The following is a 26884-nucleotide window of genomic DNA, read 5'->3' as shown; positions in this document are numbered from 1 at the left end:
GTACTCAAACGGCAAATCCTATTGGGAACGATACTTGATTCATCACTTTATTATTTGAGATGACCCCGTATACTTGTGGATTCACACCACCAATTAACCAAATATCATCTGAGAGATGGCTTTAATGTTGATGGTGCACCACATATTTATCTCATTCACCACATCTCCTCCCATCCACCCATGTATGGAAACAAATTGAGGGAAAAAAAAGATAAAATTTAAGAGGAATTTTCAATAACGGACTCCCATTCATGAAATCAATCGTACAAATTCAGATAATCACATGCTATACGCAGGAAACAATAGAAAAACTTGAAATGAAGTTGAAACTAGAAAACTGCAGTCTTCCGGCGATCACTAATTGGTACGAGAAATGAGATGCCGTTCCTTAACAGGATAGTACAATCAGTTAAAGGCACTAATGATGCTCCAAATACTATATAGCCCACAAATATTTACCCCAATGCCAATCAGTGATTATTTTAAATATATAGATTACAGTTTCAGAAATTTCCATAACGTAAAGAACCGAAAAGGCTACAAGCATACAATCATCTGCTACCCAACTGAGCAAAGTAAAGAAAACGTACAATTCAGCAGAGATATACTCGATTCTCTTGCGGACATTAGCATTAGCCTCTGCCAAGTCTTGTTTCACTACTACTGGACCAATCAACTTGTAAACATTTGCACCTTCTTTTAATAAATCTAACTCCAGCTAACCAGACCAAATCAATCAGACAATACAACTTACTATTAGCCAACTAATAACGGTAACATTCATCAGAATCCCTATACACACAGAGAAAGAGATCTTAAGAACGAGATCGTTCTCACCTAACTTGACCGTGTACTTCTTGCTGAATTGGTGATTCTTTGCAATATCTACATTTAATTTGGACACCATGTTAGGGTTGTCCTTCAAACATTGAACACTTGTGTATCGATGAAATGGTGAAGAAGGAATTAGAAAAACTTGCCCTTTTGGAGTTTGCTGAGATCATTGGCTTTGTTCTCAAGATCGCGCTGTAGTTTCTCGAATAGCCGTCGAAGACGCCATTGCTTTTCCCTTCCTGCTGATGCTGCCTTCTTGCTCGATTCAATTCAATTGCATATAGAACCTGAAATCTGATTTCAACACCGGTACTTCTTCCGCCCAAGAGATGACCGACAAGTACACGACCTGTCGTTGGATGACAATACTTATGGTCGTAAGTCGTTAGTCCCGCTAGAAAAATACTTGACTCGACCTGTCGTTTGACGAGCCAAGTCAAGTAGCATCTTGCTCGCGGTTAAAAAAAAAAAGGCTCCAATAAAACAAGCTAATTAAAGTTTGAACGAATTACATTATTATAACATTATTAAAATTGAGTTCTAAAAATGTATTTATAAAAGAGTGCCACTTAATTTAATAAAATGTTTAAAAAATTATTACGTATAAAATAAAATGTATTGATTAAAATTTTAGAAAAATGTATCAAATTAATTTTCATTAATGGAATGATAGACAATATAAAATTTCTAAGTACCTGTTTAATAAAATTAAAATTTAAAAGATACGTAATTATAGAATACTTTTTAAAAATTATTACTTTTTTTAAAATTATCTAAATAAAAAAAAATTGTTTTAATGTCACTACTGAGACAAACGAAGCTTGATTCAAACGATTTGAATCTACTTATTAAAACATTACAATTATATATATATACATATCACAATATTGTATATAAGTAAATATCTCAAATATAATAAATAATAAGATATAAATATATTATGAATGGATAATTTATTTCATTCATATAATATAATCGATATAATAAGATTAGTCGATAATTTTTACATAATTTGTAGGCAAATGAAAAACCTGCAAGAAATAATGAAATTAATAATTACTGTGTCAATAATTAATCATATATTCAATAGTGATCAACTAGTCACTCTTCTAAAGAGTATTAATAATGCAAATAAATATATAAATAGTTAGAGTCATCATATCTCTAAACTTACATAAATAAAAATAAATATTAAATAAATAAATATTATTCTGTTTAGACCCTAAAAAATACATTTTACCACGAATATATATGAATAACATTTTTTTAGTTTATTATTTTATTTGAGCTTAATTTCATCCACCAATCATCAACTCATGAGGGTAAATTTCAATTTATATAATAAAAGTATTTAAATTTTAATATAATAATATTTAAAGTCTCTATAGCCAGTTTCTGTTGAGTACTTTGCTCATAAGCTAATTTAAATATACCTAAATAGAATAAAAAAATAAATAATGAAGGATTTGATTTGTCTAAAATTAATATATATATATATATATAGTGAAATAATTATCAATAATATTTCAAATACAATTAGATATATTGATTTCTTCATGTAACAGATATAGATATATTTTTTAATTATATCTAATTTAACTAGATATGCATAAATAAATTTGTCGTTAGAATATCAATAAAATTTAGTTAAAGGGACTTTGATGATATTTAATTAAAATTTAAGTGTTCTCACTATATAAATTGAAATTGATGAGTTAAGATGAAATAACTTAAAATTTGAGGAAAATGGGTGAAATTAAGCGTTTTATTTTTAACCTCCAAATGTGAAAGCAAATGAACAGCTTTTGACGAAGTGGGATTTTTGGGCACATCTTTTAATTAAAACATTATTCAAACGTTAAAGGTGCCCCTAAAACATGGGTATGTGTTTCCATAAACATTACGCAAACATCTGTTGTGGAAATTTTAATTATCATCCATCGTTTAATTTTTCAATCGTATATAGTTTTTCTTTAATTTATGTTAATTATATCTAAGTTTAAGAAATTAAAGTTGTTTTATTACTCACTGAACAGAAAATAGAAAAATAAAAAAGCAGAGCTTCAAGAAAATATTATTTGTTCAGTCAATAAAATAAAAAAAAAAAACTTGAAGAAGAACATGATGTTGTGATTAACTAATAGCTAACTAATTAGTTTTGAGGATGATAATGGATTAAATATTCTTGAATATTGATTCAATGAGTTTGAGTATTATAATTATATTTAAATTTAAAAAATAACATTCACTTTAAGCTTAAATTTTATACATTGATTATTTATTATATGAATTTATTTATATAAATAACTATTTAAATATAAATTTATTTTTAATAATATTTTTAAATTTTATATTTTTTTAATAAAAATATTTGTATATAAATTAATAATTAAAATATATAAAATTATAAAAGTTCAAATGATATTTGAGTAATAATTAAATTTAAGATGAATATGAGTAGTTAAAGATTAATTTTAATAAAGTTTGAAATGAATTAAGTATTAGACTTATTAATCAATTTTAAATTTGAGTAATATAATTTTTATGAATATTTTACTCATTCCTATTCTTATTTAGTCTTAATGTAAAATTAAAGATAATCCAACTAAACTCAATAAATTATAATTACATAGCACAGTGTCTATAGCACCCTTATAACAATTAAAGAGTTCAATAAAAAGTAATTATTTATATTTATATATCAAAATTTTGTTAGAAAAATTTCTATTCATATATATTAAAATATATTTAAGAATTTAGTTTAACTTGTAAAATTAATTTATATAATTTAAATTTATAAACATTTAAAAGTTTAAGTATTTATGTATTTAATTAAAGTATTTAAAATTGACTAATAAACAGTTGATATATATAGTAAGAAAATATTATAAGTACATTTGTTATTAAAATAATAAAAAAAAATATTAAATGAGATTTATAATAAAATTTTAAAAATTAGTGTGAATAATATAGTAAAATAGTTAATCAAACTAATTTATAAACATAAAACTTATAAATATCAAAATAAAAAGTTGAGTCTTTTCAATTTTTTTTTAACTTATAAAATTAATTTATAAATTTAAAAATTATTATAAATAAATAAGTTAATATATTTTTAGAGCTTATAAACTGATCAAACCAGCTTATAAGTTAAAATAAACATTCTCTTTATCATTTTAATCTTTCAAAAAATCCATAAATACCAACATTTATTATTTAAAATTTAAATTATTAGATAATATCATTAAATTTTTCATATTTTTTTATTAATTTAAAAAATTTTAGTGACTTTCCATTCATTATTTCATTATTATAGCTTAAATATCTCATTGTTAAAATTTCATCATACTCAAAAATAATTTGAATAAGCTTTATTAATTTTAAGCCATCAATGTATTTTAAGTTCAAAATTTTATAATATTAAATATATATTATATTTTTAAATTAACAACTATTTTAATTAATTTTTTAAGTGAATTTTGTCTAAATACATTTTATTTTCAATTTTTATTTATTTTATTCATATACATTATATATTTTAATTGGACTTTTTATTTGATGAAAAAAAAAAATTTTAACCCTCTAATTTAACTACTATATGTACTTCCAATTCAAATAATTATTTTTATATACTATAATTAAATTTCATTTTCATATAATCCTTAAGAGTGAAAGAATTTTTTTTTTTAAATATTACTAATACATTTGTATTTATAATTATCAAACCTTAAAATCGTGATTTTGCTTTTTGGGGTTGGATTTTTTTTTGGGAGCGTGGTGTAATGGGTTTGTAACTTGAAAGATGTATTGTGGGGAGGGGTGGACCAAGAAATCGCCAAATCGATCAACCGATTAATCTGAATAAATTTAAATTAAAATTAATAATTTTATATATTTAAATATTAATTATAATTTAAAAATAAATACAAATAAAATTTTCAATTTTGAGTTGACATAGTAAAAATTGAATGCAATCAAACCTAAATCGATATATATATATATATATATATATATATATATATATATATATATATATATATATATATATATATATATATATATATATATATATGAGAAATATATGAATAATTTTATTTATTTTTTATTTTTATTAAATAATATATTTTAATTAATATTTATTTTTTAATTAATATATAATATATATATATAAATTTAATAAGAGTTAAATTATAAAAATTTAAAAAATATTAAAACAAATAAAAATCAATCAAATTCAACTTATGTGAAAATTGAATACATATAATTTTTTAATTTTATTTATTAATTTTAATTTAAATACTATTAAAATTGAGTTTTTCAATTTGAATTGACAAAATATATTTACCCCGTTCAAATTGACTCATGTACCGCCCTAACTGTGGAATGGAACACTGTTGGCTGGCGAAATGCCTTTCATCCGGCGGTGTGCTGGCCGCTCCAGAGACCACGATTCTCGAAACACGGACTTGGTTTTTTTTTTTTTTTTTTGCAATATTTTTAATCATAATATAGTAACTTATATTAATTAGTGCAATAATAATATACTTCATTTCATGCATAAAAATTAACGAATTTAATTGGATTCAACTACAATTTTTATTTGAGACATTTAATTATATTATATATAAATATATTTTTTTTTCACTATACCATCTAAAAGGATATAATTAAAACTATGACATTTTATAGTATAATAATTAAATAAGTGATAAACAAATAAATAATACAATCAATCTAATATTAATAGAAAAAAAATCAGATGCCTCCAAAATTTTTTTTTTTTCATTTGCTATGGATAATAAAGTCCCACAATATATATATATTAAAAAAGCTGGAACTCAAGTTAAAAAAAAAAAAAAACTCAGAGATTAAAAAGAAAAAATAATAGAGCTGGAATCTTGCATAACAAAAGGACACTCTGTGACTTCTCCGTTTCCTCTCTGCAAACCCACGCTCAGAGAGAGAGAGAGAGACAGACAGAGAGAGAGCTTGGCCAAGAAGTAAACATGGTTCAAAGCTCAACAGGAAGAAACTGGTTCGCTTCGTCTATTATTCTCTTCTTCGCTCTGTTTGCTAGTGCTATACTAGGAGAAGATGGTAAGTTAATTTCTTCTGCTTCTTTTAGTTGCATGCCATTTTTCCTAATTTCCATTATTCTATCTTTCAATCTCATACAGCTACCAGAGATTTCGTTTTTTCTGTTCTTGTTAGTAGATGCACTTTTTTCTCTTAGTGCCACTTTCTTTTCTTGCATAGCTGTATGTGGGTCATCACCATTTCTGAGATCTGTGAACTCGCTTGTGATTCAATGTGGGTTTCCTTGCGTAAGTAAATTTTTTGGTGGGCTATTGAGATGGGATCATTTCTCATTTATGGGATTTATGGATCACAGTAAAGTCTGTAGCTTTTTTCCAGTAATAGATCAGGCATATTGCTAGTAAAATGGGAGTTGAATGATTTTCCGATAGCTTTTTGGAGGACTTTAATGCCAGGGCCGGTCTCTATTTGGTAAATTGATAGGCCAATAGAGAGGAATCAATTCCCGATGTGACACGATAATGTAAATGCATTCTATCTTTAATTAGAAGCTTTAAATTCTAGTGAAGCATTCCAGAACTGCCATTCTTCTTTTGGTGAAGCTTTCACTGCTTGCACAAAATGACCAAGGATTAGTTCTGCCCATTCTACTATTTTTTAGGAAAGTTGCACTTGCACAACTGGTTAATTATATATTTTTATTTTTAATAACTGGATTGATTATTCGACTAATCGCTGCTTTAATCATGATTTGCAATGATTATGTTCTTGTAGACTATAATACTGTAGGCCCCACCTATCAATGAGGGTGTCTTGCATATGTTTTTATGCTTTAGATCAGCTTGGGAACCTTTTCTTTTTCGTTTACTGTGGAATGCAGAGAGCCCTCTTCAACCTTTAGCATAACCCATCTGGATTCCGCATTACTGTTTTAAGTATTAAATATATAGTGGTTCGGCCCCTTTGTGTTTGTCAAATTTATAGCATTGAATTTGTGAGTTATCAGTCACCCTGGTGGTAGGGACAGCAGTGTCTCCATTGCGTATATCGTAGGACAACACTGTGACAGCGTCTATGTTCTTATTTGTCAATCAACCATTCCCTCTAATAATTGAGGAATTAATCAGAAAAATCATAACATTAGGTTATAGTAATATGTTCATTTTCATTTTTAAACCTTTATTTATCTTCTAAATCATGCCAAAAAATCATCATTAATGTAGCATGAAAATTGATTTATGTAATAAAAAAGAAAGAAGAAGAGAAAAGAGTGGTCTTTAAGTGGGTCTTTGTTATGACACTGGGGGTCCCAATCAATTTGGCTATTCCCACATTATAAGCATTTTGGCGCCCATTGTATGTGTTTTTTACTTTAGTTGGCAAAACGATAAGGGTGCTTTCCATAAAGCCTCATTGATATTTTCCGTTTTTCGCTGTCTTTTTGGTGTATCGTCCCATTCTCCCACTCTCCAGCTGTAGAGTGTCGGTGAAAAGGACGACTGTGAAAATATGGACTTTTGTTCTCGTAACTAAAAAACAAAGGAAAAATCAGTCAAAGTAGAGAGGTTCTATGAGTTGGAAATATGGGCCAAAACGGTGCGGTTGGGCCGATGCGCTCATCGAGGCTGTTCGGTCCAAATTTGATTGCATGTAGTCTTTACTAAACTTTAAGTCTTATGATATTATTATCTTTGAATTTTAATTTGAAGCACATTATTTTTTTTTTTAATATGAGAGTCAATTTGCAGCGTATGGCACTCTTAACTGAATTTTTAAAATTTTTTTAATTGCGCCATCGGCCAAAAGACGACTGTTTCTTGCCATGCAAAATATCTTTGATGATGAAACTTAATTGGGCCTGTCCCACCTTTTCATTCACTAAACAATTGTACGTGGCCGATTGCAGGACTGGTGACCAACGGTGATTTTGAAACGGCACCATCCAACGGTTTCCCTAGCGGCGCTTTAGCGGATGGGCCCAACGAAATCCCCAGCTGGAAAGTAAGCGGCGCCGTAGAGCTCGTATCTTCGGGGCAAAAACAGGGTGGGATGATCCTCATTGTACCCGGTGGTACACATGCAGTGAGATTGGGCAACGACGCAGAGATAAGCCAAGAGTTGACGGTGGAGAAAGGGTCTATTTACTCGGTGACGTTCAGTGCGGCTCGCACGTGCGCTCAGCTGGAGTCGCTAAACATCTCAGTGCCACCTGCATCACAGACCATAGACTTGCAAACATTGTATAATGTGCAAGGGTGGGACCCATACGCGTGGGCTTTTGAAGCAGAGGAGGATAAGGTGAATTTGGTTTTTAGGAATTTGGGCATGGAGGATGACCCCGCTTGTGGGCCCATTATTGATGACATTGCCATCAAAAAGCTTTTGGCTCCCGATAAACCCAAAGGTATAGTTTCTCTTTCTTTTGATCTTTGACGATCGCGAGTTCTCTTTCTAAACGGGTGGGTCCCAAGTTACTGGTCTGCTTGATGCTTTTTTGACCGTTAGATTTAGGAGCATAGCCATCCAATGATTGGAGTCACTCATTTGTCAAGTTAATTTCACTCATAATCTTCAAGTATTTATATTAATATTATCCCTTAATTTTAATTTATATTATAAAAATTCTTAAATTTAAATTTAAATATCATTAAAATTTTTGTAACTTATAATTAAATTTATTAATCATTCTCTGACTTAAATAACTTTATAGTAGCCGTTGTTCAACTTTATAATTAATTTAAAATTTTTATTTATTTTTAATTTATTTAAATAAAAGCATATTTTTAGAAATAATTTAATGTTTTTTATAAATATTTATAATTAATTAATTGTTTAATTTTTCATGTAAAAATGTTATTTTTATATTTTTTTTATTCAATTTTAGGTAAAAATTTATGTCTAACATATCTTAATTCCTTTCATTTATTTTAATGTAAGAAAAAAAAATTAATAGCATGTAATTATCTTACTTTATTTTGAAAATATTTAACCCCTAATTAAGTATTAATGATTTAGTTTTTTTTAATATAAGTTATGTCTTTATTTGTTAAATTAGCAAAATAACATATTCAATCTTTTAATTATTATTTAGTACATTTTATATTAAAATTTTTTATATATTAAATTAAAGTTTAAAGATTTTTGTGAGGTAAATTAAAGTTAGGAGGTGTGTGTAGTATATTTATTGAAATTGAGAGATAATGAGTGAAATTTAACTATAAATTAATTTGAAAAACCTATAATAATAGGTTATAGAAATTTTAATGATATTCAAATTGAAGAGATTTTTATTATACAAATTAAAATTAAGGGTTATTATTGATAGAACTAACTAAGTTGAGAGACTGAAATTAACCCCTCATTTGTCAAATAGAGTCTTGTTACTTTGACCATGTGGTGAGAATCCGGAGCCTGCCACTTGATTATTTGATGAGAAGAATTTCGATTAAGCTAAGATTAGAGGTATAAATTATTATCAGTAGATTATAAAACATTATATCATAATAACACCGAAGCCATGTCTAGAGCTCCAAACTTTTGAAACCCTAACTAGGATTTCTCTTTATCTTATCAATTTCTATTTGCTATGTTTTCCTTCAGACGATGCAGTACTAAACGGTGACTTTGAGGAAGGTCCGTGGATGTTTAGAAACGTTTCACTAGGGGTGTTACTACCCACCAACCTGGATGAGGAAATAACTTCTTTACCTGGTTGGACTGTCGAATCCAACAGGGCTGTTCGCTACATCGACTCCTACCACTTCTCAGTTCCAGGAGGCAAACGCGCCATTGAATTGCTCTCAGGAAAAGAAGGCATAATTTCCCAAATGGTTGAAACAACGCCAAACAAGGCGTACACCATGACAGTATCACTGGGCCATGCTGGGGACAAATGCAAGCAGCCCATGGCAATTATGGCCTTCGCTGGAGATCAGGCCCAAAACGTCCATTATACTCCCAATTCTAATTCCACCTTTCAAACTGCTAATTTGAACTTCACTGCCAAGGCCGATAGAACCAGGATTGCATTCTACAGTGTTTACTACAATACCAGGACAGATGATATGAGCTCCCTATGTGGGCCCGTGGTGGATGACGTTCGGGTTTGCATTTCGGGTGCGAGGAGGATTGGTTCTGGCGGGGTCGGGCTTGCGTTTTGGGTGTTTGTTTTGGTTTTGGTTTTAGTTTAGAGGTTGGTTTGGTAGGATAATGTGTTTTACGTATGCTATCTTGTGAGCTTTACTTTAGAGTTTTGGTATTAGAAATGAGAATGTTCTGTTATCTTTCTATCTTAAATTGCAATTAATCAAAAGATCTGTAAATTATTTATTTACTTTTTCTTTTCTTTAACAATAATTAGAAACACTGTGCTAATGAAATGTGCATCATCGTGTGTCACCAAGCAATCATTTACTTTGGTAGCTTATTGAGAATATTAAAAGATAATGGATTGCTAGAATTTAATTTGGATCTTAATTTAATTGCCATATGATGGATAAGCGGCTTATTAGCCTAACAGCACACAAGTATTGACTTGTTACGTTAATATCGTTTTTGTAATGTTTATACATAAAGGGAAAGGACTTGATGCGGGTTCTATCAGAAAAAGCTAAAAAATCCAGAAACTGTGTTTGAATATGATGCGTCGTCGTTTTAGCGAGCTTGAAAGAGCAAAGCGCACAACTCTTCCCAAGCGGCGAAATTTTAAAATATTCAAGATTTCAACGCAAAATTAATTGACCAAAAGGTCCCTTCTGGTTACGCTTTCCTATAAAATGCTTTAAGGACAAAGGGACTAGAGAGCAGGAGAAGAAGGGCGGAAGGGTTCTGTTCTTCCAATTTTTTCCACATTTCCCGATTAAACGCTTCCCTTTCTTCCTCCTCCAACTCCTCTGATGGAGGGTGAAACGGGGCCCAACGCAGTTGCTGCCGCCGACACCGCCATCGTTTCCACCGTGGCATCTCCGCCCCTTCATTCCGATTTCATTCCCGTTGGATCTCCCGATGACACGCTGCCTGAGCCTGAGGTTCATGCTTTGCCGTCTGATGAGGATCACGACCATGAAGACGACGCCGATGTAGAACGCGATCAAGTTCAAGATCACCCGTCTGGGTCCGCGGATCAAACCGAAGACCTCAAGCAGAGGATCATTAAACAGGTGAGCCCTTTATTTTGTGTTCTTATTTATCGTAGTTATTGATTTGGACTTGCGGTGTTTAATTAGTTAGTTTCGAGTGACCCAGAAACTTTTATCGCTTTCGAAAGCTCGTTTCTTTTCGGGCGGGAGTATTCTTAGCTGCCTAATTGAACGATGCCTTAAAAATGATGTATTGGATTGATGAGTCTTTCTTTGCGTAACCTTGAAATTCGTTATCGTGTTTGGTTGCTGAGGAATGCATTGAAGTGTAAGCATGGGGATTTCCTTGTATTCTTCCAACTTTTTATTTATCTTTTTTTGTTCATTTGAAAACAAAAATAATTTGTTCATAATGACATGAAATTCATTTCTCCTTGTTTGGAAACTATAATTTTAGAAGAATGATTCAATTCAATTGATTTCTTTTTGGTAAAGAATTTAATTCTTTTGAACTTTAAAAAAATTGATTTTAAAAGAAATAGAAATCATGACTTAATTGAATTTTTTTTTCTTGCAAATGATTCATTCAATGGAAGCCTTTTATGTATTTATGTATATGTATGACTTGCGATTCATGCTGAGATGAATTTGTCTACCACCTTGCGAGGAGATCATGGGTCATTATAATGTAGTTCTCTCTTGGTTTTGTAGGTGGAATACTACTTTAGCGATGAAAATTTGCTCACAGACAAACATATGTTAGGTTTGATCAAGAAGAACAAGGAAGGGTTTGGTGAGTAACTTTTATATGGCTCTTTTATATGCTAGATAAATTAAATAGGTTTGATAAATTGAATTTTTTTCTTGCAAATGATTAATTCAAAGGAAGCCTTTATGTATTTGTGTATGACTCGCAATTCATACTGAGTTGAATTTGTCTACCACCTTGTGAGGAGATCATGGGTCATTATAATGAAGTTCTCTCATGGTTTTGTAGGTGGAATACTACTTTAGCGATGAAAATTTGCCCACAGACAAACATATGTTAGGTTTGATGCATAACTTTTATATCCAGGATAGCAGTAGAATAAACTATTTATACCTTTGTTTGCTTCGAATGTATGGAACTTAATTTACCAAAAGGATCCCTGCAGTTTGCAAGTCCTATTATGGATGTTACTTGGTTGGGTAGAGGTTTTTGAGTTAGTTTTTTGCTTAAAAGTTAGCAATTTCGATACTTCTTATCTGCTAAGGACACCAATGTGTTGGCCTGTCTCAGTTGTGCTGAACTGATGGAGTTGCTCTGAATGACTTTGCAACCTACTTGCATTTGGTTCATTCTCTATGCTTAAATATATCTTCTTGTGCTGTTTAGCTTGTATTAATTATGTTTGTTCTTTAAGAACCCTAGCACTATAATGGAAAATGCAATTGAATTGTTATTAGCATATTGTGGTGTTTGAAAAAAGCCTCTGGTTCTATCCTATACATGTTATGAAGAAAGTCTTCCTTATTCCAATTTTGATATGCTAGCTGATATAAATAAATATATTGCAGGTGGATACAGTGGCCAGCTTTTATGTTTAGCATACTTGTTGACTATTTTTCATTTTGGGCAATGTGGGACATAATGTTTTTTACTTATCCTATAAGTTAGCAGTGTCTGAACAATTTTTTTATGAAAAAAAAAAAACAAATTGGACCTATATTTTTATGATTCATGCTCTTGATTCAAAGCAGCTTTTCACAGTTTCTTTGTATGTATTTATTCTAGACTACTTAGTTTTCAAATTTATCTTGGGTATTTTCTTGCAGTTCCTATCCAAATTATTGCTTCCTTCAGGAAATTGAAGAAGCTTGCTCGGAATCGGGACCTTTCGTATATTGTTGCTGCACTCAGAGAGTCTTCCTCTTTGGTAAGTATCTTAATTGGTCACTCTCTTTTGTGATGATGTCATGGCAACTGGAATTATTACATGGGTCCAATTCCATTAATATGATTGCAACAATCTACAGGTTGTGAGCTCAGATGGAAAGAGGGTGAAGCGTCATCATCCTTTTCCATTTGCTGAGGTTAAGGATCCAAAGGTATTTTTACTTAAAGGACTAGATATTTCCCCCATATGTTGAACATGTTATTTGCAGAAACTTTTGAACATATATATTGTGGACCCTAGTTATGCTCTGTTCTGGTTGAGAATCTTCCAGAGGATCACTCAGTATTGAACATCCAACGAATATTTGGTGAAGCTGGGAAGTATGATTTTTATTTCATGCTTCTTCTTCTTCTTCTTCTTCTTTTTCAAGTCACATTCTCGTCCAGTTTGCTGTTATGCTAATTTTTCAAAATTTTAGGATAAAAAATATTTCCATTCGTGATCCACATGCTGTGGAAGAATCAAAAAAACGAAGCAAAGCAGATATTCTAATCAGTAGCAAGGTATTATATTAAACTCTGCAAGTTACATGCTTCTTTGTTCTAAGAATTTTTTCTGATGATTCTTTTTGAGGCAAAACTTTAACTCATCCAAAAACAAGCTGGATTAATCGAAATGTGTAGTTTGTTGTTTGGTGGTTGAGGTTTGGATGATCTTGTGGCTAAATTACTTTCACAGAGCAGATACCAGCATATGTAATGGTTCAATGTTTTTCTTTTTTCTTGGATCTGGGCACCCCCTCCCCTTCTCCCTTCTTTTTCCATCTCTTTTGGGGGGTTGGTTGGTTTTTTGACATTATGTAGTTGTTTTGAAGTTCTGAGGATTTAACCCAAAATCGTTTAGAGTGGAGAAAGAGAATCCATATAGCCGACCCCAAATTTTTGGGATAAAGGCTTAGTTGAGTTGTAGTTGTTTTGATGTACTTACTATTAATCCAGTTCTCTGATTTCTTTATGTAGTTACACGCTGTTGTTGAGTACGACACTGTTGAGGCTGCAGAGAAAGCTGTGAGTATCAACTTCTGCATTGAAGAATATTGCATTGTTAGTGAATGTTTAATCATTTAAAGTTGGTAACTTTTGGCAATGGGATCAGGTGGCTACATTAAATAATGAACAGGACTGGAGAAATGGCATGCGAGTTAAGCTTCTTAAGCGAATGGTGAGTTTTTTTTTTTTTTTTTTTGTCTCTTCGACACTATTGGCGATAACAGGTATTGCTATTAATTATCTGGCTGTAGGGCAAGTATGGACAGAGAAAACAGGCCTGGAGGGATGCTGATGCTGAAAAGAATAGCACTAGCCGTCCATCTAATCAAACAGAAGATGAGAATCATCACTGTAGTGAGCACCATGACGATACACCTGATGAAGAGGTAAATGTTGCTTACATTTTGAGCTAAGTATTTGTCCATCATTTGATAGAAGATTTGTATAATATTTTTATCAGGTTCTTAATCCTACCTTCATTCTGCCGTTCACATCCTGATAAAAACTCTTTTGAAGTTTTACCATATAAATAAAACTAAAAAAATAAAAAGCTTTGGTAAGAGGTTTGCTGCATGATATTTCAGGATGGGGAGCATTTATCTAAGGAAAAGAATGGACAGAGAGTTCGAAATTGGGGACGACCGAGGAGGAACAAATATCGTGCCACTAATGGCTTGGGTATACAGACCAGCTAGTAAATATTTGCCTACACTGAGTGTGTGTTCACCACTACTATAGGATAGTGATGTACAAACACCCTTTGTGGCAATTTTTCTCCCTTTTTTTCTCTCTAACGTTGCATAATTAATATATTATATGTTTTCCACTCAGGTCATGGAACTACATCTGCAGCTCATGTTGTTGAACCATCGAAGCCACCTCCTGGCCCTAAAATGCCTGATGGAACCAGAGGTTTTACAATGGGAAGAGGCCGGCCTCCTGTACCTAATGAAAATTAGCAAATGGTAGGAGAAACTAAGTATGTAATGGCGTCTTTAATGGATTTATGTAGCAAGGGAAAATGGAAGTGTGGTGTTTGTACTTCTGCTTTGTTTTAACTGTATTGCATTCTGGTTTGGACATGAACAACAATTCAGCAGTACAATTACCATAAGCATGTTATTGTATTTACTTGTTAAATGTGTGTAAAAATGCGATCTTGATCTCTTTAAAGAATCAGAATTCAGATATGCGAATACGGTAAAGGAAATTTTGTCTTTTTGACGGCGGCTGCTTGAAAAATTTTTTTTCAGAAGGTACTTTTTTGAAATATCTTAATTAAAAATTAAAATTAATATCAACTTTAATATATTTCAGTTAAAATAATTTTTTTTTAAAATTAATTATTTGAAGTATTTTTTTTGTTAATCTCTCAATTTCATTGTGTTTTATGATGTGATTGTGAGTAGATAGGTACCATTTTAACCCTAGAATTTTGGTTTGATTTATTCATACTGTCCTGAATTGTTAATTCTATATTCCTGTGAAATTATAAAATAAAATAGTTATTTCATGTATGATAACTTGCATATAAAGTAAATAAAAGTAAATAAATATTTTAATAAATGTCATAAAATTAAAATTAAAATTATGTAAAAAATTATAATTTTAGAAAAGGGTTTAGTGTACTTTTTAAAAATTTGTAATTCTATATTATACAATGAAAATTATTAATTAAATTTTAAATTTTTTTTATCAATTCTACCCCTTTGTTAAGAAAATTATTATTTCTTTAATAGAGATGTTATGTAAGACACCTCGTAAGTATGACTTAGTTATAATTAACATAAAATAAAAAGAAAAAAGTGTATTTAATTCAATGCAAGTGCCTTATATTAATATATATTTGACAATTTACATTTAAGCAGTTATTTACTGTTGATAGATGAAACAAAAATATAGAATTAAAATATTTAAATAGACTAAAAACATATATTTTTTGATAGGAGCATATTATTTCAGTATGTTAATATAAAAAAGTATTTTATATTATTAAAGTTGCATTCTTATGTAGTACTTACATGCCGTTTTTATTAGTAAAAAAATAAATTTCTTAACGGAAATTTATAATTTAATTGATAATTTTCTTAGTATAGGGTAGCATTACAAAAATTTTAAAAATATAAGATTTTTTTTTACAATTATCCCTTTAAAAATTTCAATAATTACAATTATTTAAACGCTAGTTTCATTTTGATTTGCATTCCATATAAAAATTTCTTCTAATTAATTGCGAGCAAATAAGGTAAAGCAAGACCATTGGCTCCAAATTAATTTCATTTATTTTAATTGAAAGATTTATAAGGAAAATTAAAATATTTTTATAATCAATTCAATAAAATTTTCTCTCAACTTTTTGTTTAAACTACTCTCAAATCACCCTCCTATATTTTTTGGAATCATTTTAAACTGGAACTCGAATCGAAATCAACAGTTTAAAGATTGTCTCTCAAAATGATTTAGGGACTTTGGCCTTATTCGGTAATAACTTTTTAGATAATATTTTTGTGTTTTGATTATAATTAAAATGCTACATCTCTTATTTATATTATTCGATAGCATAGTCACTAATATTTAAAGGTTAAGATATTAATTCATAAAAAGCTATTCCTGCTAACTTTTAGAAGTTAGTAGAGCGTTTTAATTATAGTCAACAAAATTATATTACTATTTTTAAATTTAATAATTAATCTAACGATTATTTTTAACAATTAACGACTAATATCTAATAGTTAATAGCTACTAAAATAGCTAGCTAACAAATATTAAAATAGCTAATATTATCGAACAAGTCCTTTCAACTTTGAATAATTTAACATTTTAAAGTTGTTTTGTATAATTTTTAGATAAACCCAATAAATAAGGTCATCTGAGTAACTTGGTATTTCCTTTCAATGAAAATATCACACATATTTTCTATACTATTATAAATAGCAATATAATTAACCTTTTAGAAATGTGTATAATATTTCCACTCTCATCAAATTTGTTTAAAAAAATGTTTTGAATTGAATTAGAATTGATAATTCAAACTACCAATTCTGATTTAGTTCTGATCCAAGAGTTAGGAAGGATGCCTGCTCTCTATAGCCAGTTTGATTCTGATTGAGAAAAGTACAAAAAATTTTGCATAATTAGAAAGACTCTAATGTATAAAGAAAGAATTGTTGAGTTTTTAATTACAGTTAAAATTTGATCAAATTATTTAGATATATTTTTTTTTTACAAAAAGTTATAGGTATTATTTAATGGATATAGTTTTTACCACTGATACAAATTCCGTTGATTTAGATAAAATTGAAAAATAAATAAATAAAATTACAATAAAATCTAACTCCATCAAACTCACTTATTTTTGTCTAATAAAATTAATTTTATCTTTTAAAATTAAATTTTAAATATTTTTCATATATTAATAATTAAAAGAAAATAAGTTAAAATTAAATTTTAAATATTTATATTTTAAATTTTAACTATTTTATATATTTTAAATAAAATTATAAATTTTTAATTATGACATTTGTTAATTAATGATAGATACACGTGTCAAATTTTAATTAATAGTTTTAGGCTCTTTGTAACGCCCGGGGGACATCCAAATAATAAAACAATTTTAGGTGCATTGTTAATTTTTGTAAGAATTTAGTGACATAAATGAAAATTTAAAAAGTACACACATTCGCCTAGTAAAACCCTACTCCGCTTCTGTCATATAATCCCAGCCAATACAGAGCTTCTCGCTGCTCTCTGGTTCGCACTTCGTCATACGGCTTCTCCTAAACCTTTCCTTCGCTATCTCCTTCGCAATTTCATATCATCGCAGCCATGGTAAGCAATTCTCTCCGCTTCACTCCTTTAGCTTGTCCAATCGATCTCTATGTTTGCGTCGTTGATGGTGCAGTTTTTGGTTCTTACGTTGTTTTAAGAAACCATAAACATTTATATTATACTCATTCATTATAAGATCTAGAATTTCGTTGCTTTTTGTTTTTAGCAAGTAGATTATGTATTATTTCTAATAATCTTGTTAAGTGAAAATAAGGATAGTTAGTTTGGTAGGGTTTTAGAGAACATAATTGCGATCGATTTTCCATTTGGAAATTTTTTTTGCATGGTTTATAACGACGCATGGTCTCACTGTTAACTTGTATTCGGTGATTTATTTTTAATTTCTGGTGTGTAAATTGCAACAGAGTATGAGACTTGCATCGAGGAAAGCTATCCTTTCAAAAGAGCTGAAATTAAGAATTTCACAATTTGCCTCTTTGATTCATTAATAGCCTTTTCATGCAGAGTGACTTTCTTGCATTTGTGGTTTCTGTAAAATGAATTTTGTTTCTGAGGATTATTGCATGGATCCCTTGTATTTGGTATGTAAATATTAAATTTTGGTATCAATTATTCTTCGTATGCTCACTCTAGTTCCTGAACCAGCAGCAAGTTTTATTTCATGTCATTGGTTGCTGTTGGGTCTTCAAATAACCTCTATACGTGATCCTCATTCAATATTGACTTTGTTTGTTTTATTTGGCTTATACTAAGGTACTCTTTTAGTTGTAAGATATCCTGATTGTAACTCATGTTTTATACTGGGCATAAACCGTTTTATAGTCTAAAAAGAAGACTAGAGAGCCAAAGGAAGAGAATGTTACACTTGGACCTGCAGTAAGGGAGGGTGAGCATGTTTTTGGAGTGGCCCATATCTTTGCATCATTCAATGACACATTCATTGTAAGTATTAGTGATGTTCTTTCACTTTAGCTGGCAGTATTACTTGATTTTTTCTTGTAATTGAATGTGCATCATTGAGCTGCAGCATGTGACTGATCTCTCTGGAAGAGAAACCCTTGTTCGAATAACAGGTATATATTTTATGCAAGCACTTAAGTTTCTGTTCCTGACCTTTGCATTTTAAACAAATTTTTAGATGTTAACTTTTTTCCTCTCTTTGTTGTGTTGAAATTTGCTTTTTGGATTTACCTTTGCAATGTTCCTTTATCACTTTTGTTTATATCCATGTAAAGGGGAGGATTTTTGTGTCGTTTGACATGATCTTCTCTTTCAAAACAGGAGGCATGAAGGTGAAAGCTGACAGAGATGAGTCTTCACCGTATGCTGCCATGCTTGCAGCACAGGATGTCTCACAGAGATGCAAGGTTTTCTTCCTATTTACAAATGAGTGCTCATTTTCCGGTGATCTGATTTAGAATATAGAGTGGGTCATTTCTATTTCTGTTTTTGAGTGCCTATGCTTATGTAGTCAAAGGCCACTCAGGTACTTTCTATGTGCCAAACAAAGCACTGTGAAACTGCCAGGTGTAGCAGATAGCAACCTTGGTAAGGTCAGTCTAAAGGAGGCCTGACTGCCAACTGAATGCCTTTAGGTTTTACTTGGCAGTCTAGGTGAGTGCCTTATCTAATATAGGAGGTGCTTTAGGTGAATACCTTATTGTATTTAATGGTCCCTTGCTATAAGTTTACATTAAAGTCCTTCATTTTAAAGGCATCAGTGATTTTTGGAATAATTATGACATTTCTCAATTTTCAAATAAAGCCAAGGGTGCATCTATTTTTTGGTTGTGTACTGTTTAGTTCTATGTAAGATACTTTTCAGGCTTGGTGCTTGAGCAGGCCTTGATCATTCATACAGTCCAGCCTATATTAAGGAAAAGAGCATTTCTTTTTATTTGTTTCCTAGCATAGTTATTAAAGGCTCAAGGGGCACTAAGGCGCCAAGGAGTCCTAGAGCCTAGTTGCAAGGCGCAAGGCTCAGGCGCACGCCTGAGCGAGGTAAAGCGCAAAAGTAAAAAATTTTAAAAGTTCATAAAAATCAAATAAATGTTATGCTTTTCTTTTTTTTCCTTTGACATATATCTTGAATTGGGTTTGCTGGTTTGAGTTTAAGTGGTTGTCCTTTTTGTCAATGAAAGTGCTCGCTAAAGATAGAAATAAAGAAAGCATGCCTCTCTAGAATCTTGTGCCTAGAACAAAGGCGCACACCTAGGAGCATAAGGTGTTAGGGTTGGAGCCTGGTGAGCCTTGAGCCTGAAGCGTGCCTGAGGTGCGCCTTTAATAACTATGTTTTCTAGTAATATGTGACCCTCCCTGGGCCCTTTTTTCAAAAAGAGGTTCTGTCCCTCCCAACTGGGGATCATCTTTGTTATAGTATTTTTCTGTTAAATTTAATGTTGTCTCATATAGATATGCAGCTCAGTGAAGCCTTATAATATGGTGAATTGCATGAATATTTTGATAGCATTATTCCTGGAATAGTCTTTCAGATGTGAAAGCTTACCTTGCCTTTATTTTTTTTGCTAATTTGAATGCATTTGTTTGGTATCAAGTCTTACTGGTCATCACAGCACCACAATTTACATTTCCCATTCACTGCATTACTGCTTGACTTGTTTTTCAATATTATGAGGCAGGAACTTGGTATTACTGCTCTTCATATTAAGCTCCGTGCTACTGGCGGGAATAAAACAAAAACTCCCGGTCCAGGTGCACAGTCTGCTCTGCGTGCGCTTGCTCGTTCTGGAATGAAAATTGGTCGCATAGGTAAGGGCCTTATCCTATATTTGTACTCGTACTCGACATGGTGTTAAGATTTGCTATTAGTTTTTTCTGCAAAATCATCTGTGCTTATTGTTGGTCTTTCTTTTAAGATTTTGTTCCTTCTTGTATGTGGTAGGAACTAATCTTGTAATATATTGATTGTGGTAGGATTTGAAATCATGTTTCCATGTATTAAAAATGAATGTTTGCATACAACTCAACTCAACCTAACTCAACTAAGCCTTTATCCAAAAATTTATTGGAGTTGGCTATATGGATTCTTTTTCTCCGCTCTAAACTATTTTGGGTTAAATCCTCGGAAATGTGTAATGTTTTTAGGTCATGTTGTATTACGCTCCTCCAGGTCATTTTAGGTCTACTCCTTCTTTTCTTTCTATCCTCTAACCCAATGTGCTCTACTTGTCTAACTGGAGCCTCCGTATGTCTACGCTTCACATACCCAGATCACCTCAATCTCCCTTTTCTCAATTTATCCTTAATTAACACCACTCCTACCTTTTCTCTAATACTCTCATTATAGACTTTATTTAGTATAGTATGGCCACTCATCCACCTTAACATTCTTATCTCTGCAACTCTTATCTTAGACAATACAACTCTTTCATTGTCCAACACTCACTACAATATAACATGGCCAGTTATATGGCTGTACGGTAAAATTTTTCTTTCAACTTATTAGGAATGTCGCAATCACATAAAACTCTTGTGGCACATCTTCATTTCAATCATCCGACTTTAATCCCATGACTAACATCCTCCTCACATCCCCCATTTACTTGAATGATTGAGCCTAGATATTTAAATTGATTACTTTGGGGCAATACTACTCTATTCAAGTTAACTCCTTCTCTATCACCAGTTCGGCCTTCACTAAACTTACAGTGCATGTATTCTGTCTTCGTTCTACTTAACTTAAAGCCCTTTGACTCTAGAGTACTTCTCCAAAGCTCTAGCTTTCTATCGACTCCTTCTAGCGTCTCATCTATTAGAACTATATTATTCGCAAATATCATGTACCAAGGGATACTGTCTTGTATATGTTTCGTCAATTCATCTAGAACTAATGTAAAAAGGTAAGGGTTTACAGCTGAACCTTGGTATAATCCAAATGAGATAGTAAAATCTCTTGTGGCCCCTCCTACTGTGCGCACAATAGTAGTTGCTACTTCATACATATCTTTCAATACTTGTATGTACCTAATAGATATCCTCTTTTATTCTAACACTCTCCAAAAGACATTTCTTGGAACATTATCATAAGCCTTCTCTAAATTGATAAAAACTATGTGTAGATCTTTCTTCACATCTCTATATTTCTCCATTAAGCTTCTAATGAGAAATATCGCTTCCATAGTTGAACGACCGGGAGAGATAGAAGTGTCATGACATAGTCGGTGTTCCACAACTCTCTCCACAATTTTATAGTATATCTCATGAGTTTAATTCCCCTATAGTTTGAACAACTCTGTATGTCTCCTTTATTTTTAAAAATAGGTGCTAAAATTCTCCTCTTCCATTTATCAGGCATTTTCCTTAAGTTTAGAATCTTATTAAATAATTTAGTTAACCATGCGATTCCCATATCTCTTAAACACTTCCATACTTCAATTGGTATTTCATCGGATCCATAGGCTTTAAATACTTTCATTCTTTTAAGTATTTCCTTTACTTCTGAAGATCTAACCCTTCTAGTATAATTCTCATTCTTTTTTATTGCTCTGTTGTCTATATTCACGCTATTATCACTTTGACTATTATTAAAAAGATCATTAAAATAATTTCTCCATCTTTATTTAATGTTCTTATCTTTCAACAACGCTCTTCCTTTTTTGTTCTTAATGCACCTAACTTGATTGAGAACTTGACATTTCTTTTCTCTTCTCTTTATTAATCTATAAATATCTTTTTCCCCTTCTTTAGTTTTAAGTTTCTTATATAACTTTTCAAAGGCCTACGTTCTTGCTTGACTAATTGCCTTTTTTGCCTCTTTCTTTGCTATCTTGTACTGTTCATACGCTTCATTATTATCACAATTAGGTAATTTCTTATACCATTCCCTCTTTCTCTTCATTGCCTTTTGTACTGCCTCATTCTACCACCATCTCTCTTTTGAGGGTGGTCCATATACTCTAGACTCTTCAAGTACTTTTTTAGCTACTTCTCTAATCTTTGATGCCATCTAGATCCACATACCATTGGCCTCCACATCCAGCTTCCATGCTTCGGACTTGAGAAGCTCATTTTTGAACTTCACTTGCTTTACTCCTTTGAACTCTTACCACTTTGTTCGAGCTATAATAGTTCTTCTAGCCTTACTTGAATTGTTCCTAAACTTAACATCCAAGACCACTAACCGATGTGGACTTGTTAAAGCCTATCTCGGAATGACCTTGCAATCCTTGCATAGAGCTTTATTTGTCTTCTTGGTTAAGAGGAAGTCAATTTAGTTTCTATGTTGCTCACTTTTGAATGTCACTAAATGTGACTCCCTTTTTATAAAGTAGGTATTTGCTAGTATTAGGTCGTACGCCATAGCAAAATCCAGGATGTTTTTCTCCTCCTCATTTCGGCTACCGAAACCAAAACCTCTATGAATATTCTCATAACCTGCTTATTACTTTCTACATGTCCATTCAAATCTCCGCCGATGAAAACATTCTCTTTATTCGGTATCTTCCCAGAACCTTTGTTTACTCTCACTATCTAGTTCTATTTGTGGGGCATAAGCATTAACTAAATTTATTGTTTCCCCTTCTAGTACTAGCTTTACTAGTATAATTCAATCTCCTAAACTTTTCACAGCTATTATGGTATCTTTCAATGTCCTGTCTATGATTATGTCCACTCCGTTTTTATTCTCCTTTTTTCTGGTAAATCACAGTTTGTTTCCTGAGTTACCCACTTCCTTACTTTTCTCTCCTAAGTATTTAGTCTTCTGAATGCAAGCAATATTCACCATTCTCCTTTCCAAGTTATCCACAAGCTCCATTAATTTTCTTGCAAGTGATCCAACATTCCAAGTATCAACTCTGATCCTCTCCTATTCTGTTTCTTTCTAATTGATCTCCTTCTATGATATTTTCTGTTGTTCTCAATGCCTATCTTGTGTTCTGTTCCACTATCTGTTCTACTATCTGTCCTATAGACTAACTTTTTTACCCACACCCGTTCATAATGTGAGAACCTCTGCTCATTTAACACCACATACTGGGTGTCTGCATGGCGCGTAGCTTTTGGTGAACGCCCTACACCCTTGCATATTTCTAACTATACCCGGGCTCTGATGTAGTTCGTTGTAAGTAGAGGATGTCCTAACATTTAAATCATAAGAATCCATATCATAAGGTGTGACGAAATTTTTATGCTGGTTGTCACCTACCGCAACCCTCTTCTTTTATCCGGGCTTGGGACCAGCCAAGCACAATTGAATAAAATTCTGGATGTGGTTTTCTGATGAGAATTGGCTGCAAAATTTTTGTTGAATGGTTGAAATTTTTGTATTGATATTAATGGCATTATTGGCTTAAATTTTCTATCAAGTTTTGTTAAGGAAGCTTGTTCCTTGTGAAACATGGGAATGCTGATGTTGGTTTGTCATTTGGTTTATTGTTTCAGAAGACGTGACTCCAATTCCCACTGATAGCACTCGCAGAAAGGGTGGTAGAAGAGGTAGAAGACTGTGAGCTTGTGTTTTCCAGCTGTTGTGGTTGGTGTTTTTATTTTGGGATCGCAGCCGAAGATGCATTTCATTTTTGGAACTAAAATTGAGCTTATACCATATGATTTGCCAATGATTTATGAACTAATGTAGAAGAAAGATGTTACTGAATACCAGGAATTTTTGTATATCGCAATACGTTGCTTTGGGCTTTGGCTGCCTTTGCTTCATATGGATTCATATTATAATTCTTGTCGTTTTAACCATGACCATCTGTAGGTGATTTAGGTTCCATCTTATATTCTGCTCTGCTGTTTGCATGAGAATGGCCAGTAGTCCATTGCCATCGAAATTGTTGTAAATTTCAATTTTACATGCTCTCCAAAATAAGTGGTGTCATGATAAGAGGACATTGGGCTCGCCTGAAATGGAAGTATGCTGGCTCCTAGTTATAATAAATCCATTTTTTGCTTACATGGTAAAATAAATTTTTATTTTTAACTTAATGTAAAACAAAAAAAAAATTTCATTAAATAAAATTCTTAAGTTGGTTGAAAGTTGTTTAATTTTTTGCCTTTTTTTTTTCCCAACAAATCTATTCAACAGTGTGAATTTTGAAATTATTCTAAAATTATATATAATATAATTGGCAATACTGTATCAAGATTCATTTTGGAAATACGCAGGGAACAGCACTGTGTATACTTGAATCATAATGTTTCTTTTTTACCGTTATTTGAATTGAAACGATAAGACTTGAAAATGTAAATCGTTGCTCGTGTTCTGTATATTTTCCTTTTTTTTTTTTTATCAGAAAAAAATTCTCCTGAAAAAGAAATTAGCCGAAGCAATATAAGTAATTGAGCACCACTAACCATTTCTCCATTAGTCAAAATTAGGACTAAACCTAAAAGCAGTCTATTGTGGCAGAAAACCATGAGCTCGTGTAAAATGCTTAACGGTTGCAGCATAACTAAAGTAGAGATTCGAGAACATGGCTGTCATGGAAAACGCAATGCCAAATTACAAACTATATGACTTATCAGTAAAATAATAAAAACGAGTAATCAAATATCCACTCAGCAATTCCATGCTATTTGCTAAGCCTCTACTGTTTATGGGCATCAAGGATTCATATTGTTAGCAAGAAGGATATATGATTTTGATTTCCCAACTAATAAAACAGAACCTAATCCAACCTCATCATTTTAATAAAATGCATATCATAAACCCATTAAAACCATAATCATAATCATAGATTTATTGAATCCCACATTACACAACAACCGAACCCACAATCACTTCTCCTTCTCCTTCAGCTAAAACGCACACTGGAAACTAAACGACAATCACTTCTTCTCCTCCTCCTCTAGCTCAAAGGCAGACACTGGAAAAGTCCTCGATATCCCTGTTGGATTACCGAAAGTTATTTTCTTAGTATCGCCAGAGTCCACATAGATATCAGAGATCGTAACCCAAATCAGAAACTCCTTGCTCTTCACCCCAGTCAGCCTCCGCATCCGCCGGTCCTCCACGAACGCCGTCACCTCCTTATCGTACGACACGTTGCGTCCAATTGCACGGAATTTGTGCTCTTTCCTGTTCTTCTGCTTGAGCCAGACGAACCCAGTGGTGCGATTGTAGCCAACCTCAACGATGTCGTCAAGGGGCAGGAGGCCCATGGGGAGGCGGATCTCCTGGAGGAGGTCGAGGGACTTCTGCTTGCAGAGGGACTCGCCGTGGTAGATCTCCGCTCCTTCTCGGTGATTTGTTAATGGTTGAGACGTCATTTGGGTAACTGGAGTTTTCACTCGAAAATAGGGGTTATTTTTTTTCGCAAAGGAAAATAGGGGCTGAGCATTAGGTGGAAGGGAAAGCATATAAAAAGGGTGACTCTTGAAATGACTTAAATGTACTTTTCCTTCGCTTTCTTGCCTTGTGGGCAAGGGTGAGCATATTTCATTTTGGTTCCAATTAAAAAATTAAATAAAATTAAATTAATTTAATTTAATCGAATTAATTTTAAAATTTAATAAATTTAATTCGATTTTATATTATATAAATTTTAATTATTTTAGTTTGATTTAATTTTGAAGAAAAAAAATTAATTAAATCGAATCGAATTGAATAGTAATTTATATATTCAAATTGAATCAAATTGAACCAAATTGATTTTTGAATTGATTTATTTTATAAGAAATTTATGAATTATATTTAATTATATATATATTAATTATTTAATTTCATTGATTAATGATTATTAGGTTCAAATTAAAGTCAAAATTAGATCAAATAATTTGAAAATCAAGTTTAAATTAAAAATTAATTAAAAATCAAAACTGAACGATTTAAATCAAATTGAACTGAAATAAAGCGATTCGATTCGATTTGATTTTTTATCTATTTCGATTCGGTTCAGTTTCTAAAATATATAATTTAATTTTTATAATTTAATTCGGTTTGATTCGATTCAATTCAGTTCGAACCGAGTGCTCACCCCTACTCTTGGGGAGATTATCTGTGCCAACTCATTTATTTTACAAATGGAAATTTTTAACGTACACTAGATATATAAATTAATTTATGCACCTAATTAATAAAAAAAAATTAAAATCTCATATTTATATAAACTTCTTACATTTAAATGTGACACATGCCAATTTTGATAATTTTTTTGTGTAAGATAAACTCTCCTTTAGATAAAATTGAATTTGCTTATAAGACTCATCTATTTTTAATTTATTGTTTTGTTTTTATGATGTGAAAAAAGAGACT

At 31.5% G+C, this 26884-nt stretch overlaps 4 protein-coding genes and 1 long non-coding RNA gene across 6 annotated transcripts; 3 read left to right on the top strand and 2 right to left on the bottom strand.

The window, feature by feature from the left end:
• Nucleotides 1-228: 228 nt before the first annotated feature.
• Nucleotides 229-891, bottom strand: LOC110661817 (uncharacterized). The gene is made up of 2 exons (XR_009144339.1): nt 838-891; nt 229-718 (listed from the first exon to the last, which is right to left on the bottom strand). It is a non-coding gene; the product is annotated as an uncharacterized LOC110661817 (long non-coding RNA).
• Nucleotides 892-5728: 4837 nt separating this feature from the next.
• Nucleotides 5729-10204, top strand: LOC110661816 (protein DUF642 L-GALACTONO-1,4-LACTONE-RESPONSIVE GENE 2). The gene is made up of 3 exons (XM_021820576.2): nt 5729-5931; nt 7778-8275; nt 9472-10204. Exons 1-3 carry the CDS (start codon nt 5841-5843, stop codon nt 10059-10061), a joined length of 1179 nt encoding a protein of 392 aa, XP_021676268.2. The 5' UTR covers nt 5729-5840; the 3' UTR covers nt 10062-10204.
• Nucleotides 10205-10661: 457 nt separating this feature from the next.
• LOC110661815 (la-related protein 6A) lies at nt 10662-15002 on the top strand. The gene is made up of 11 exons (XM_021820575.2): nt 10662-11030; nt 11661-11742; nt 12765-12865; nt 12966-13037; nt 13127-13206; nt 13305-13389; nt 13846-13893; nt 13982-14047; nt 14127-14261; nt 14460-14553; nt 14707-15002. The coding sequence occupies exons 1-11, from the start codon at nt 10767-10769 to the stop codon at nt 14832-14834; spliced, it is 1155 nt and encodes a 384-aa protein (XP_021676267.1). The 5' UTR covers nt 10662-10766; the 3' UTR covers nt 14835-15002.
• A 2535-nt stretch (nt 15003-17537) lies between these two features.
• LOC110661814 (40S ribosomal protein S14-3) lies at nt 17538-24372 on the top strand. 2 transcript variants are annotated; one of them, XM_021820574.2, is made up of 6 exons: nt 17538-17703; nt 18487-18606; nt 18692-18737; nt 18946-19031; nt 20304-20433; nt 24070-24372. In XM_021820574.2, the coding sequence occupies exons 1-6, from the start codon at nt 17701-17703 to the stop codon at nt 24132-24134; spliced, it is 450 nt and encodes a 149-aa protein (XP_021676266.1). In that variant the 5' UTR covers nt 17538-17700; the 3' UTR covers nt 24135-24372. The 2 variants fall into 2 exon arrangements, with proteins under 2 accessions (XP_021676266.1, XP_021676265.1); XM_021820573.2 differs by having other exon boundaries at nt 24067-24372.
• Nucleotides 24373-25343: 971 nt separating this feature from the next.
• LOC110661813 (uncharacterized) lies at nt 25344-25992 on the bottom strand. Its single transcript, XM_021820572.2, has one exon. The coding sequence runs from the start codon at nt 25987-25989 to the stop codon at nt 25459-25461; it is 531 nt and encodes a 176-aa protein (XP_021676264.2). The 5' UTR covers nt 25990-25992; the 3' UTR covers nt 25344-25458.
• Nucleotides 25993-26884: the final 892 nt, after the last annotated feature.

The sequence above is a fragment of the Hevea brasiliensis genome, chromosome 15 (genome assembly GCF_030052815.1).
Source record: "Hevea brasiliensis isolate MT/VB/25A 57/8 chromosome 15, ASM3005281v1, whole genome shotgun sequence".
NCBI lineage: Eukaryota > Viridiplantae > Streptophyta > Magnoliopsida > Malpighiales > Euphorbiaceae > Hevea > Hevea brasiliensis.
The sequence above is the reverse complement of the archived record's forward strand: the minus strand, read 5'-3'. Positions and strand labels throughout refer to the sequence as shown.